At 37.8% G+C, this 16,484-nt stretch overlaps 1 protein-coding gene and 1 long non-coding RNA gene across 4 annotated transcripts; one reads left to right on the top strand and one right to left on the bottom strand.

Moving 5' to 3' along the window:
- Positions 1–3,233: 3,233 nt before the first annotated feature.
- Positions 3,234–10,665, bottom strand: nkx6.3 (NK6 homeobox 3). 2 transcript variants are annotated; one of them, XM_036578569.1, is made up of 3 exons: positions 9,843–10,665; positions 8,083–8,255; positions 3,234–5,484 (listed from the first exon to the last, which is right to left on the bottom strand). In XM_036578569.1, exons 1-3 carry the CDS (start codon positions 10,255–10,257, stop codon positions 5,254–5,256), a joined length of 819 nt encoding a protein of 272 aa, XP_036434462.1. In that variant the 5' UTR covers positions 10,258–10,665; the 3' UTR covers positions 3,234–5,253. The 2 variants fall into 2 exon arrangements, with proteins under 2 accessions (XP_036434462.1, XP_036434463.1); XM_036578570.1 differs by having other exon boundaries at positions 8,083–8,252.
- A 201-nt stretch (positions 10,666–10,866) lies between these two features.
- On the top strand, positions 10,867–13,339 carry LOC118813313. 2 transcript variants are annotated; one of them, XR_005007623.1, is made up of 3 exons: positions 10,867–10,952; positions 11,102–11,172; positions 12,647–13,339. It is a non-coding gene; the product is annotated as an uncharacterized LOC118813313 (long non-coding RNA). The 2 variants fall into 2 exon arrangements; XR_005007622.1 differs by having other exon boundaries at positions 12,620–13,339.
- The last annotated feature ends 3,145 nt before the right edge of the window (positions 13,340–16,484 follow it).

Genomic DNA, 16,484 nt, shown 5'->3' with positions numbered 1-16,484 from the left:
ATTACTCAGTAACTACAGGGACTTCAATGCAAACTGGCTGAGCTATTATAGCTGTTATAGAAGTGTGTAATAAAACTTTGGGCCTGCCAGTTAAGTTAAAGAGGCCATATCATGGAAGTGGTATGTAATCTCCCCACCCAGTCCATACAGTCCATGTATGGAAACCAAGTTGCAAAAACATCCCATTATGAATTCACTGTTTCTGTGAAGTCACACAAACTCATTTCCGTACTATCAATTAATTTGGCCTACAGCAGTTTAGCTCCACCCACTCACATTGAAGTTCTAAGGAGAGCTTCAGCTCTGAATGAGGCACAAACATGACAGCCAATCAGTACGGAGCTCGTTGATCTTATATAAGTCTTAAAGGCAGGTCTGTTAAATTCTGAGGGATAAAGAGAGGCTGGAAAATGGGCGTGTAAACATGAATTTTTAGTAAATAAAACCATAAAATGTTGTTAGGAGACCTCAAGAGAAAAGAAATAAAATAAAGAAAATTGGGTTGTATGGGCCTTTAATGTTATGAGATTTTGTTCACAGTCATTTTGGGCCGTTTTTATTGGTCCATTTAGCATCAAATCTTCACATATAGGGCAACTAATGTTTTCAAATGCTGAACAAAAAGATGAATTAATTTTTTGATATGACAGCAACGGAATGTACGGACACAGCATTGAAGCTCAGCAACTTTCGATTTACTTTTTCTAATACTGTGGCCAAATAATTGCCCCATAACTTGAACTGTGATCATATCAGATCCTAATACAGTTCCTACTTCATTTATCTACAACGTCAAATAGCGATAACAGACTACGTCAAAGATTAGCTATTTCGCTACAACAGTGGGATTGACGTTGTTTTGGATGGTCAACTCAAGGCCTCAATCACTAAACATGACAAACTGCAGTGTTCAGTCTTGCTCTTAAAAATGGCCCAGCTCCACACGTTAACACGCACAGATGCTGTGAATAATGTGTTTACTCTCTGCTGCATAACTGAAACAGGTGTTCTTGAAATGCATCAAGATAGCTTTATAATGGCTTATCAGTAAGAGGGTGTTACTGCACAGCTAACAGATTCAGCTTTTATTGTTAGCTGTATTTACATCCTTTCTGTCACAGTAGAACAAAACGGCCTAGAAAACTTCTTGTTCTCAAAAACGTTCAGAAGCGTTGCTCTGAAAGTGGGATGTAAAGTAGGATTATGTTCTTGAATATTTAAATTTACATTGATGAAAGTTCACAACTTGGGGTTGAACTTTAATATACTTTGATAATGGAGCTGTAAATAATATTAATTATTATTTAAGAATATAACAACAGTGTAATGACAATGTAAGTACATTGTAATGACATTTATCCATTGAACACAACCTGGAATCCACAGCGCTCACCTTCCTACTACCTACTTCATTGGTATTAAAGGATAAAAGTTTTAGAGACATTATTGTTAAATAATGTTGATATAATCACATATAATTTTAAATTAGCTCTTATACATTATATGTATAAATATGGTCAACATGACTGTAATAGATTGATGGTTGCATATCTAAATAAAGCCCTGAAAGAAATGCAGCTGTTTGCTTTAATATGTTCAAATAACTAATTTTGCTGACTGTCTGCTGACTCGCTATTTGCTGTTCACAGCAGCTGAATGGAAATAGTGTCAGTATTTTTATTCAATATAATCAAATATTTTTCCCCCCATAACTCCATTAACAGAGTAACTGCGCTGTAAAAAAAGGATTTTCACTGTAAAAGTACAGTAATAAATGGTTAATACTTTTTTAAAAAGGTTAAACGTATATAAATGAACCACATATTATGTATCTTATTGTAGGTTAAATGTATATAAATAAACCACATATAATGTATTTTACTGTAGGTTAAATGTATATAAATACATTTACCACAGATACTGAATTTTTCTGTATTTCTTACGCTGCTGCTGTTAATTTACAGAAAAAGAATGTAAATTCACAATAGAACAAACGATCAGCTTTATTTCACAGCCATTTGTGTTTATTTTAAAGCCCCTGTCTACTTATTTTCAAGATTTTTTTTCTACTATCTAATGTTTGGACTGGCAGAGAAAGAACACTGTTGCTGTTTTCTGTTGAGAGATTTTACAAATAACTTTTTTCTGCCTTTTTCATCTGTACGATTTGAGTTGGGTGGGGCTAAATTTCATGCATGTGCCGTCAGGTCTGCCAAAGAACCAGAGTAGGCGGTATGTATACATCAGATAATCACGTCACTCTCACTCTCACATAAAGTGACTGACCTCCCGCTGCTCTGAGTCGCAGACAAAACTCCCAGCAAGCAGATTATTTAAGCTTTTCTAAATGTAACAGTGCTTGTTATGTAGGATTATTACACTGTTGTTTGTAGCATAGCTACGCTGCTTCCTTTTTGCATGAGCCACCTGTTGCAGATCACACTATAAGCGATTAACTTTAAAAATGTATAAATACAAATGTATAAAATAACTTTTTTTCCGTGGCATATCTTTACTAATAAAACATGTTGAACATTTGAAACCATGTTTTCAGGGGCTTTAATGATTATTATGGTAAAATACGGTATGGCAGAAAGACCAGTGAACTGTTGAATTACAGTAAAAGGCAGTATTTTTAATACATTACATGACTGTAATTTTACTGATTTTTACCATCATTGAGAAAACATACTGTTAACTCTCCTGTTATCTTCAAATTTAGTAACTTTTTAATTTTTGAGGTGAATTTGACAGTGTAAAACACTGTTGGCTCTCTCTGTGTGAAATGTGACAGTGTTGAGCTGCCAGTGAGCAATGAGGGGTGAAAGGAGAGGGGTGAGATTCCACTGCTGGGAAAACTGTTCACACCTCTCCACAAAGAGAGCTGTTCTGAGACAAGATGGACAGCACAACTGCAGCTTTCTTCATATAAATCAATCAAGTACAACTGACACAATAAAAAACAACATTTAAACATCTTAAATGTTATTGAAAGAAAAAATGGGAACTCCTCCAAAACGGGAGCTGCTGAGAAAAGAAGCTAATAAGCCCACAACCCTGTCGCCCAGACTCACTGTTCATTTCCATCTTTATTAAATCAGAGCCTCATGGAGCTTCCTTAACTGATCCTGCTGAAATTGAACTCATCCACCTGCTGCACAGTCATCACTCACACACAGGAGAATTTGTTGCACAGCTTCAGTTTTATTATTTATTGACGTTGCTCACCACAGCATAACCGAGACGTGCTTAACATTTTCATACATATCTGTGACGAAAGAGTCACTGTTCTAAGGACATGTTGAAGAGCCTCTCAAATTCAATAAATAATAGACATATTCTTGGAAATTATGTACATAGATGTAGGGCTGAAACAAGAAGTACTAGAAATGAGAGTGTATGGGATACAGTGCAGTGTTAATATCAGACTCAGACTTCCTCGAGTCACAAAGGAAGGTTAGTGTATGAAAAGATATCACTGCTGAATTTGAAGTACAGGGTGAAGTCAGAGACCACCCTTCATTTATTTCATTTCCACTCAAGACGGCCATAATGTACGTTTTTCCTGTTTCAGATGTTTCTCAATAGTAGACACAAGATAATCCACATGCACAAAAAACAGTGGTTTCCAAAACTGGAACTCACTAAAAGATAAAATGACCAAATGATAGAGAGAAAAGGGGGCAGCCTTGTTAGACCTGGGGCTCGTTCTATCTCAGAACGTTGGCACTATCTTGCTATAGTTTCCGGGCTGAACACCATGTTTCGTCAAAATGGTGCAATATGTTGAGTGACGGGCCTTAAGGTACGTTTTCTCTCTTCGATGGGTGTGTCAGAGGAGTTACCCAATCAGCAGACATGTATATAAACCCTGCCGTATTGAGAAGGAAATGCGCACTATGGATTCTAATAAAGTCCTCTACAAATGCGGCCACTGCAGCTTGGTGTACGCAACAACTGAAGATGTATTGTGGATGTATTTTGACGTATTAAACACATATTTAAATGTATTTCATTAGCCTCTGAAAATTCTTCGAAAAACGATGCCAAGAATGGCCTTCTTAGCTGCCGCAGTTGCAATGCTTGCACAACACAATAGAGTATTCAACACACCACCATCGGTAAAAGCAAATGTTTTGTCTGGGCTGAATGCAGCCCTGGTAGATACCAAAACTGTCCTCATCAGATAAACTCTTAAAGCTTTCATCTATGAGAAAATCAAGCTCCGCTCTTGCTTCAGACCTGAAAAAATCCACAGCTGTTTCTGTCCATCCTTTCACTGTGAGAACACAACTCAGCACTATGGTTCTGAAAGGATGTGTAGCTGTCAAGAAGCTGTTACTGAGAAAAGAAACTAGACAAAAAAGGAGGAATATTTGCAAAGAACAATGACCACCCTTGAATCCTGAATTGTGAAAAAAAGAAAATGCAACCAACCAACTAAGACTGAACTCAACTCTAAGATTGAAAAATATTCCTGCAGATTTCTGAAAGCTGAAAGCGAGTCTCTTGAAAAGAATCGTAGCTGTAATAAAGGCAGAGGATGAATATACTAAATACTGGAACAAAATCTATTTAGTTGTTGAGGCTTCTGTTTTATTTTCTGATTTTGATTGGAACTTGAATGATGGGCGGTCTCTGACATTTGCACAGTACACTGTACTAATGTAAACACCAGAGGTGGGTAGTAACCAAATACTACAAATTACATGTACTTAAGTACTCTGACTCTATTTGTAAAGGAATCTACATTTTACTCAGGTACAGTTTAGTTCTTCACATTTAGTTACTAATTTCTTTTTTTCTGTTTAAGTTCATTCTGTTATGGTGGTTCAGCTCTAGACTGCTTTGCTGTTGCTCCTTTCAAGCTTTAGCATTTTAATTCAAACCAAAATGATCCCAACAAGAGGAGACAAACAAGCTTCAGTTCCTAATATGCCGGGTTATAATACAAGCAGTTTGTGGACCTGATACTTCTGATTTTTGCTATTTTGCTACTAAAGTGATTCATTCATTACCACATGAATGAAATATATCACATCAACACAGCTGCTGCCAGAAAGTGGCAAACGGATTGTTCTATTTTATTCCAGTGGAAATGAATCAAGTAAACTCATCACTTTCTTCAGTGCAAAGTCACTGCATTGAAAAACACAGCTCCTGTACTTGTTTCCAGGATACTCTACCCACCTCTGGTAAACACTGTGGCATATATGTGTGTGTGTGTGTGTGTGTGTGTGTGTTTGTGTTGTATCAGACGTGGTGGGGTCCCAGACGCAGCACAGAGAAAGCTCTGCGGTGTTTGCGCAGCAGCAGACGGATCTTCTCATCGTCCGAGTCGGGGTCCAGCGGTTTGTTGTACTCCTCGTCCTCCAGCTCGTTTTCCGAGCCGTCCCGGCCGCTCTCCGCCCGGCTGGCCTGCGTGGAGCTCGGCTCAGACGCGCTCTTCTTACGCCACTTCGTACGCCGGTTCTGGAACCACACCTGAGGAAGACAGACCACTGTTATGAAGCATGCAGAGATATATGGAGATAAAGGGAATGTCCACCAAATAAAAAAGTAGACACTCACACCAGGGCATTTGGAACTGTGGACTACATGAGTGATGGCGAGTTCTCGCTCATGTTCTGCTGTGTTACTTTTACATTTTTAACACAGTGATATGTTCGAATTACACATCACTGTGTTAAAATACTGGAAAAAATAAAACACTATGGCACATTTTATACATTTTACAAACGTGCCATGGAAATGTTTGATGTTTTATTTTATCCAGGATGTTAAAGTCAGCAAGTAAACTGAAATTGTGCACTAAAATTTGCAGGAAAATGTTCTCTGTAGAGGATGTGTTCACTTATTTTGACTTAGAAAATCAACCAGACATAATCTGACGAGGGGGGTTCCAACTTTTTCATATGACTGTATCTCAGTCTACGGAGCTCCTGAAGGGACGTGTGGTGTATTTTTTTTAGGTAAAAATACTATCAGGTAGATACTATCAGGTGAGCACCAGATACTAAGTGATGAGCACCTGATACTATCAGGTGAGCACCAAATACTAAGTAGTGAGCACCTGATACTATCAGCTAAGCACCAGACACTAAGCTATGAGCACCTGATACTGTCAGGCAAGTACCAGATACCAAGTGGTGAGCACCCGATATTATTAGGTGAGCATTGGATACTATGTGGTGAGCACCAGATACTATGTGATGAGTACCATATACAGATGTGGTAAAAAAAATTTGACAGTGGTGCTCATTACATAATATCGGTGGTGGTATGTTATTCCATACACGATGGTTACAAACACTCAGAGACATTGAGACATTGTTTTGTGATAATATTAAGAAGATTCTGACCTAAAATGCTTTTTTTTAAATCCATCCATAGCTGAGAGGTACATGCAGAGTGTTGTACAGTAAAATTCTCCCCAAAGAAAACCTATTTTTTCATTTTTTGATTTCCCCATATTTTACCATCATTAACATTAGATATAAAACTGTATGTTCACTGGTTGTTTAGTTTACTGGGTAGTAAGTAAAATGGCTATATTTGTGTTGTAGACATCACAACCCTGGTTCCTATTAGCACCACTGTGAAGAAATCAGAGTCAGAAAGTTTCTGTAAACTGAACCATTTCACATCAAAACACTCTGAATGACTTTGTTTACGTCTCAACCATTGAACTATGCAGATATTTCAATGTCAGTGGAATTCTCCTTTAAAATATTCAGTGCAGTATACAATGAGCTATTCCAGATGACAGTAGAGGACAACAGACCAGAGCTGGAGTAATGTACAGTCCTCAACAGCTGTGACTTTGTGTAGATGTGTTGCTCAGTGGTATAAACTGTCCTATGGCGCCCTTTGCTAAGGCGTACTGGGCATGGAAGTAGGGAAGATGCTAATCTGTACAGGGCAGTGCGCTCCAAGACCAGCACTGAGAACCACTGAGCTACAGAACACACAAAACTATAGAAAGTACTATACAAATATCAGCAAGCCATAATTCACTACACAGAAAGAGAAGATATAATCTATAAAACTGCTAATTAAATTATTAATATTTATACTTATTATTCTGTAACTACTAAAAATGATTCTGTAACTACTACAAACTATTCAGTAACTACTTTTAATTGTTCTGTTACTACTATGAAACTAATATGCTACTTATGTACCTTAGAGCTTAAGTGTTGTGTATATGGTGGGTTGGTGGCCAAAAACATAAAGGTATACATTAAGGAAGGAATAATGTATTAATAATGTATTTTACATGAAATTTTGCTAAAATTGAGAGTTAAGTCAGTTATATAAATTATAAAACATATATTTGTTCTCTTTTTGGTTGAGTGGGTGGGGTTAAGGTAACTTTTTCCAGTGAAATGTCCTCATGGGCCATATTTTGGACAGCGCTGCTCTGGTTTTCCACCTAATCTGTATCTGCTACACTCCCCCTGCAAAAAATTGGGCCGAGCCCAAAATACCACTGGTTTTTACTGATGGTCTTGGCCTTTTCAGAGTCCATATTCAAACACTATAGAGAATATTGAAGTCATCAGAGCTGAGTGGGACAATATTGACTCTTCTTTCTGCAAAAGGTCGTCTGCAAATTTACCAAAAAGACTTCAACACCTGAAGAAATCAAAGTGAAAAGCTCTCCATACTAACTTACTTTATCTACTAGTTTAATGTTGTTAACACCATTAAAAGCTGAATGTTTTGATTTTTTTTAATGGAAGTGTTTATCTGAAGCGTACAGCTGATTACCGCAGGTAGTAATTTTGACGTATTTCCCTGAGCTTAGAGAAGAACAGGAAACGTGCTGATTCAAATCATACTCGTAATCAAAGTCAATGGGCCGTTGCTTCATTCGAGTGCACTGTGTTTTTCAAGTGAGCTGGTTTTCTGTTTTTTCTAATTACATGGAAATATGTTGAAATTATTGTCTGTGCAAATCAGCTGTTCACTACAGGCAGAGCGGATAAAAAACTAGCCTGAAAAACTCTGTATTGCTTTAATGTATGTGTCCAGTTATTAGTCCGCTGGCTGTGTTTGCACGTGTCCGTGTTCTCTTACTTTGACCTGTGACTCGGTCATGCCCAGTGAATACGCCAGTCTGGCTCTCTCTGGTCCTGCTAAGTACTTGGTCTGCTCGAAGGTTTTCTCCAGGGCGAAGATCTGGTGTCCACTGAACGTGGGCCGGGTGTGTTTCTTTCTGCCCGCTGTCTCTGCAGCATGTCCGCTGTCTGCTGAGGAAACAGAGCAGGTTTAATGAACACTGTCGAATCTGAATTCGCTGCGTTTGTCTCTTTTGTTCCAGGAATTAGTTAACTTGCAGTCTGTACTCTTTGTATGTGCCACGCTGCAAGTGGCCTCATAGCAGCTGAGAGATCTCCATTAGTGAGAGATAAATGGTTTTGTATGATTGGGATGATTATAGATTAAATCACAGCTGATTGATTGTGTAATTTTATGTAGATGACAGTACAATTAGTGATTTTGCACTCCAAATCAGGGTTCATAGCCAGCAACAGTGTAATTGCTTTCAGTAAAGAAAACAGTACTTTTAAAAAACATTATGCTACATACTGTATGGAATTTTTTGGTTAATGTATCATACTAATTATAAACGATCAGCATCAGTGCAAATAGCTTGTAGTGCATGATCTTTCTCATTAACAGTGTAAATCAGCTATAAAACAGAAATGTCTCTTTGACTATTAAAACTGATCATCCAGTTACTTCCACTGATTGTATTTTTCACTGTCAAATAATATGCATTTTATTTCAGTTCATTTTATTGTACTGCTGAATACAAAATTCAACAGACATTCCAAATATTAAACAATAAATATTTAACAAAAAATACTACTGTGAGGCATATTTTAATATTTACCTTCAAACATATTTTACAGTTATTCAATTACACAGTAAAAGTCAACAGAAAGAAAATACATGTATTAGATAGCTAATAGATAATGTAACTAGTCTTAAAATTAGATAATACAATGTTTACAAGAGATAATAAATAATAAGATAATTTAAACAATCCTAATGTTTATGCCAGCAGTTATTTATAAACAATGGTAAAAATCATTAAAATTATTTAAATAGTAAATAAGTTAAATATTTAAAATTACATACACAGCACTATTACGTTGTAAGCATAAAGTGAGAGCCTAAATATGTGTATATATATATATATATATATATATATATATATATATAGAGGACTTCAATAACGGATATGACACAATTTTAGATATAAGATCATGTAAGATCTTATTTGATTTTTTTTGGGACTCTACACTGCTCCATCTGTGGTACTTATTATAGCTTATTATATACATTGTATTGAATGTTACTGTCTGCATTTACTGCATTAACTTTGTATTGACTTATTGACTTCTGCACTGTTGTCGCATTATCTGCTTGTCTGCTGCTGTTTTATGTCACTGGTGTCAGAAGAAATGTATCTCCAAAACAGTAACTTTACAGGAGAAGGAAAAAACTACTTTACTTTTAATGTAAGTCAATGGAACCAGAATATTTCCCAAGTAATTCTGGGCTGTTTCTTTTGATCCATTCATCATGAAATTTACACACAATGTAAAGGACAAACTATGTCCAAAACTGAAAAATGACAAAAATGGAGATATGAGGTTTTCTTCCAACAGCAGCAATAGAAAGTAAAAGTAGCCCTGTTTCCCATTTTTTCCACATTTTCTGGAGAACTCTGTAGTTATGAAATATAAGCATTAGATTAGATTTTTGATTACACTTCTAAGAACCTTCTGGAAAAACGTTAACTCAGCCAAATAATTCAGGTTTCTTACAGTTGCCACACTGTTGTCTTCCTCCTCTCCAGTCGTACCCTCCATCAGCCCAGCAGCTGCTTCGTGCTTTCATGCCTGGGCACTCGGTGCTGGTTTTGGGAAAAGTGGCCATCCCTGCAGGGGTGTAATCCCTGTTATAATACACGCCCGGGCTTGGCATGGCCGTCCCAAAGCCGCCCATGGTGGAGTATCCCGGGATCAGGCTGGTGTTTGTGGGGGATCCCACCATGGAGCGACTCAGGATGTCGCTAATGCCGTGGGGGGTGCCCGCCTGCAGCTGGGCGTTGAGGTTAGCAGGGCTGAGCTTGTAGAAGGTGTTGGACACGGAGTACTGGCACATGGGTGCCTTGATGTCCGAGGGGAACTGGTTCAGGCTGTTGTTGAAGAGGAAAGTCCCCGAGATGTTGGGCTCCATTGGAACCAGCGTCTGTCCCTCCTCTTTGTCCAGTAACGATGGCTCCAGGGTGAATACTTGATGAAGATCTGTATCACATAAAATGTCCCCCGGTGGTCTGATCCAGGTCGGGATACCCTCCTGAAGAGTGCTGGACTTTGCTTACCTTCTGGAAGGTTTTTCAATCCTTTCCAGATGGTTTTTTTGGGTTTTGGAAAATCTGAACACCTCTGCTTAAGTGGAACCTCAAAGTGCTTGGCCCCCTAATCAAAGTCTAGCAGTTCTCACCTGTTTTGTTCCATGTTTCAAGTGGCAGTTGCAAAGTCAACAGCAGCTATCTCGCCACCTTTAACCTCCACTCTCACTTCGGCCCACGACTGCCCTCAAGCCAGCTCCTTGCTCTGAGGTCATAAATAAGAACTACCTTACACATATGTGACCCTCTCTTGATGACAACAGACAAGATTAGACCGCTCGTTCTGGATTGGGTGAGCGCTTGACATGCCGGAGCACCTGATTGGTCATCGCTCAGGGCGACAGCTGTTGATTGGCTGACAGCAGATTAATTGCTTTTTGAAGTGGCAGGGTGGGAATGAGGGAGTTTTTGATGGAGCTCCCTGCCCCGTCTGTGGAGGAGCAGTTACAGATGGGAAGAGAAAGAGATGGGACTTTAGGAGGCTTCTGTGGCCATCTGGACTTCATTTTACCTTTCCTTGGTAAATGCCGGTTTTATTCTGATTGCAGAATTGTGAGCTTCACATAGGAAGTAAACTGCCATTTGCTGAATAGATTTAACTCTGTGCTTGTTATTCTGCTATACGCCATTTCAGGCAGTTATGGACATTTCTGCTTCTCTTTTTTCCAGAAGGTTTGGTGTGAAGAATGGAAATATGTGTTCAATATGGACTGACAATGAAAATCAAACTCATAAGACAGGTATAGACTATACTAATACTATTTTTTAAAATTGATAATATTTTAACAATATAGTATTAATAATGTAATGTTGTTTTTCGAACTAATATAATGCTATCACATTTTTAATTTTCCTTTTTAATTCTTATTTTGTGAGTCCTCTGCACTCAACAAACTCAAAGGATTCAAGTAAATCCTCATATCCTCAGAAGACACGTCCTTCACAGCTTTGTCTGAGTTCTGTTAGAATTCTCTTTCAACACATTCACAATTATCAGATTCATTCTCTAGGGGAAGAGGTCCGAAGCACAACTGACATTCTGACGTCCTTCTGCATGTTGTGTGCAATTACACATTTCCACCAGAGAGGTCTCCAAATCTCCAAAACTTACATAGGCCAGCTTTAACATAATAGGATATGTTCAACAAATAAAAGTAGAAGAAGTTAAATCTTTGTAAATTAGTCTTATTGACCAGGGTATATTTTTCCATCTGAATTTCGAAGACCAAATCGTAAGACTAATTATTCAGTAACTGCATGGAATTAATGTAAATTTTTTTATTTATTTGGTTTTTTTTTTTGTAAAAGTTCCCCTCAAATGAACAGAATGTGTTTTATGATCATACACATTTTGCTATATCCTTACAATTTACTGCTGAAAGCCAAAAATCTTAGATGCTCTTTGTATTATTTTATAAAAGTAATTTTTATAGAGCAGATCACTGAAGAGACGCCATTTGTTTATAGTTTATAGCCCAGATTTGTGGAAAAATGGGTCGACTTTCAGTAGACAAAAAAAAATTTCAGCTTCTTTTATTATAAGGGTTTAAAATTACATTACCCATCTATTTGACTGGAAAGAAGACAGTTACAGCTCTCATACGACACCCACTTTTTGAATGTAACTTATGAAATATGAAAGTTATGAAGACTATGACAAAGTGCGTTTTGGTTTGGTCTCAAGGAGTTGAAGAGGTTAAGACACGCTCAGTAGCTGGGAAGGCAGTAACTTACTTACAAACAGTAATGAAGCTAGACAGTTAACCAAGTCACATCAGAAAGATGTAGGAAGGTAGGTCAGTGGGAAAAGACTGCATGAAAAGGGAGAGTAAAACACATATAAAACAGGCAAAAGGGTGATGCTGTAGCTAAAGAGAAAGATGTTGTACTCAACTGAGCAAACAAATCTGAAATGAAATCTAAATCTGACAACTTATTATATTTCAATGAAACGACCCAGTTTAAATGAGTTACATGCATTTGTTAAGTAATGCCCAACAACAGAAAACTGATTAAAAACAACAACAGAGTGATTTCACTTTGGTGAGTGTGTCTCTCGTTTTACGAAGTTCAGCGTTATTTGAAGCTGTAATGATTCCTCTTCTTCATCACCTTCACTTTTCATTGTAGTTGAAACCTTTTTAATATATTTAAATGTAAGCAAGTATTTTTCTCACCATCCTGCAGAGTTTCACACCTGTCTCTAACATTCAGATGCTACTGAAGGTGGTGAAGAACTCCTGGAGTTATGTTAGATGAGGCTACAACCAGAAACACCTGACTCAGAAACACCTACAACCTGCAACATCTCTCTTTTTAAACTTCTAGGCTTTTGCCCTCGAGACCCACAGCCACTGAAGAGGCCGAGATGGACGATGAGGATTATTCTTTTTTGTTATATGTTAGTAGTTACAGGCATGTAAGAGTCGTTCCATTAGATCTGTGTCAAATGGACTTGCTAATTGCTTATACTTCACAAAATCAGTTTTTTATCTCCCATAGTTTCTTTTACATACTGGTTACTTTGTCTTCTACATCAGTCAGTATTAAACCTGCCAGCTTCATCAGGTATTCATTATCATATACCACACATGACTTGGAAAGGGGAGTAAAACACATCTTGATCATTCTGCATGTTTCCAGGAAAATATAAACAGTTCTTTGGAAGGCGGCCCACACGAAATATGGAAATAGACTCACGCATTAACATCCTAACTGATACAGACAGCAGGTGAAGGCCTGCTCATGTGAAAGGGTCATTCGGGTTCATAGACTGACGCTTCCCATAGACAAAGGTCCACTAGTGTAATTTGAGGAAGCCACAAAAGAGTTTGTAAATATGTGGTTGTGCTGCATAGTTCTTCTTATGTTACCCTGCTTAAATAAAGGAATTACCACTGCGGTTAACCAAACATGTATCACTTCAGTAAAATCCACCGAAAACACATCACAGCATGAATTACTGGCTTTTGCACGGTTCCCAACCTGGCTGACAACAGACCAGGCAATGGCACAATAGCATTATGATAGAGAAATGCAAGACGGTCAGTGAAGTTTTTGTCCAGTCGAGGAGAGCCCTTGTGTAAGGAAGTCTTTGGCATTGTTCAAAAACTTTTGCAAGCCAATGAATGCAGGCCAAGGCAGGCTAGATGCCCATTGTCCAGTGAACATATAAGCCTTGTAAAATGTCTCACTTTTAAACTTCTAGGCTAGAAGGCCTTGAGTCATTACATTAGATCTGTGCCAAAATGACTTGCTAATTTGCTTATTTTCAATAAATTATTTTTGTCCTCCACATTTTCATTTAAATATTGTTCTCATCAAGGTATCACCTTATAAGCACAACAAAGTGCATAGAACATCTTAATTTTTCACTTTTTCTCATGCGCTGAACCTAAAAACTCTACTGTCAGTTGAGTCATCACGCCTTCAATGTGGGTTTTCAGTGAACAATCTGGAAACAGTTTCAATTAGACTGGCTTTCAGACTCCAGGAAATGAATTCCTGAGATTCTCTATATTTTTACAGGCATAAAATTACAGTGAAATACATTTAAGTTAACAGAGTTCCAGAGTTTCAGAGTCAGGTTCTATCTGGGAAAATCCCATGAGTAAATTATTGGTTAGCCTGTGATTAAGTAACCTGTAATTGGTTAGCTTGCAATTGGTTAGCCAATGATTGGTTCTCCTATAATCCATTAGTCTACGATTGGTTTGTTTTGCCTATGAAGTTATGAGTGGTTAACTTGTGACTGATTAGTCTGTGACTGATTAGTCTGTGATTGTTAGCCTTAGATTGGTTAGTCTGTGACTGGTTAGTCTGTAATTGGTTATCCTGTGACTGGTTAGTCTGTGACTGGTTAGCCTTAGATGGGTTAGTCTGTGATTGGTCAGCTGTGACTGGTTAGCCTGTGACTAGTTAGCCTTAGATTGGTTAGACTGCAACTTGTTAGACTTAGATTGGTTAGTCTGTGACTAGTTAGCCTTAGATTGGTTAGACTGCGACTGGTTGGCCTTAGATTGGTTAGTCTGTGACTGTTAGCCTTAGATGGGTTAGTCTGTGACTGTTAGCCTTAGACTGGTTAGTCTGTGATTGGTTAGTCTGTGACTGGTTAGTCTGTAATTGGTTATCCTGTGACTGGTTAGTCTGTGACTAGTTAGGCTTAGATTGGTTAGTCTGTGACTGGTTAGACTTAGATTGGTTAGTCTGTGACTAGTTAGCCTTAGATTGGTTAGTCTGTGACTGGTTAGTCTGTAATTGGTTATCCTGTGACTGGTTAGTCTGTGACTAGTTAGGCTTAGATTGGTTAGTCTGTGACTGGTTAGGCTTAGATTGGTTAGTCTGTGACTAGTTAGGCTTAGATTGGTTAGTCTGTGACTGGTTAGACTTAGATTGGTTAGTCTGTGACTGGTTAGCCTTAGATTTATTAGTCTTTGACTGGTTAGCCTTAGATTGGTTAGTCTGTGACTGGTTAGCCTTAGATTTACTAGTCAGCTGCAAAACAGACAAATGTTCGAGATGTTAAGACATAACCTACAGAAGGTTCACAAAATATCCAAGACTGAACAGTGTCTCTCTTTCATGTTAATTTTCTTCTTGATATCCTAACTACAATCATTAAGGGCAAATAGTCTACTTTGAAGGGCACTTTCTCACCCTTATTTCTCATCATGAATCTGTACAGCACTAGACAGTCATGTGGATTCACCCCTTTTTACTCTGTCTTTGGTTTAAACTGTTTTATATTCCATTCATTATAAGGCAGATGTTACAATTTTCATGCATTTATTGATTTTACCCAGCTTAATGAATAAATTATCTCAATATACATACCACTCAACCTAAATAAATGTCCCTTGGGTATTTAGCTGAAAATTTCAAGTTGTGTACGGCAGGAATTTTTAATCACAGTAACCACTAGATGGTTGATGTAACCTCTTTTTAAATATGCAATACTTAGTGATTTGCATTTCAAGAGTATGGACATAAATGTATATTGTAGTGTGTACTTCTTTAGGCTGTTATATTTCTTTTTAAAAATGTATTCTTTTAAAATCTCTTTGGACTATCTATCCTCCAGTCCAGGGGTGTCCACTCTCAATCTTGCAGTGACACTTGGCAAAAACATCAGCAAAACTTAAGCGGTGCCTGATACACTCATACCAGCACCACACACACTACTATGTCACTGCCATGTCAGCATCACTACTGTGCTGAGAATGATCCGCCACCCATTAATATCTGGACATCAGCAGTGCTATAGTCAGAAAATGAACAATGATGAATCCTGGTCCTAGACTGATGCAACTAATGAACTAATTAAAAGCTCTTCCTGAGCTGGAGTGGATGTTTTAGAGTGGGGAAAACAATATGCAGGGTGGAGGAACTCCTGGACCAGGAAAAGGTCTTTAATAAATTGGACGGTGAGCCATGGAAAAACAGCACTAAATTTACTTGATTCAAATGTGTACATAATTGTGTACATAATTTCCATAAAAACAAATTCAATATGATATATGTTGTTCATGTGGAAACAAATACAAATTTAAATCTTAAAAACTAAAAGCAGCATGTTTTTCTGTTCATGCACCTACTAGGTTGCATGTTCACTATTTGCCTGAAGGGGGCAACAAATACCAATGTTAACAGTGCATCTGACAAACTGTACTTTCTCCACGGAGGGATAAAAAAATTCCAACGTGCCCCTAAAATACATTTTATTATATGTTAATGTATGAAGCGAATTTAATAAAGCAAAACTACAAAAATGCATAACCTTATTTTTAATGCTATCCAGACTGTTATCATTTAAAATGTTAGAGTTTGCCTCATGCATTCAAATTGTGATTGAAATATAAGAAGAGCCTTGTGACTCTATGAGGGTGAAGAATTCTGAGAACCTGGGCTGGATTCTGGGCGCCTTCTGCTTGCCAGAAGTACGAACCTCCCTTGATGAACCAAGGTGGGACTGAGGAACAGAGCAGAGATAGGGTGTTCATTGGGTGTGAAAGCTTTGTCATGGGAAACGTGAGGCGAAGATGGACATTTACAA

This window comes from Colossoma macropomum, unplaced genomic scaffold (genome assembly GCF_904425465.1).
Source record: "Colossoma macropomum unplaced genomic scaffold, Colossoma_macropomum, whole genome shotgun sequence".
NCBI lineage: Eukaryota > Metazoa > Chordata > Actinopteri > Characiformes > Serrasalmidae > Colossoma > Colossoma macropomum.
Note: the sequence above shows the minus strand (reverse complement) of the source record. Positions and strands in the feature narration are given on the sequence as shown.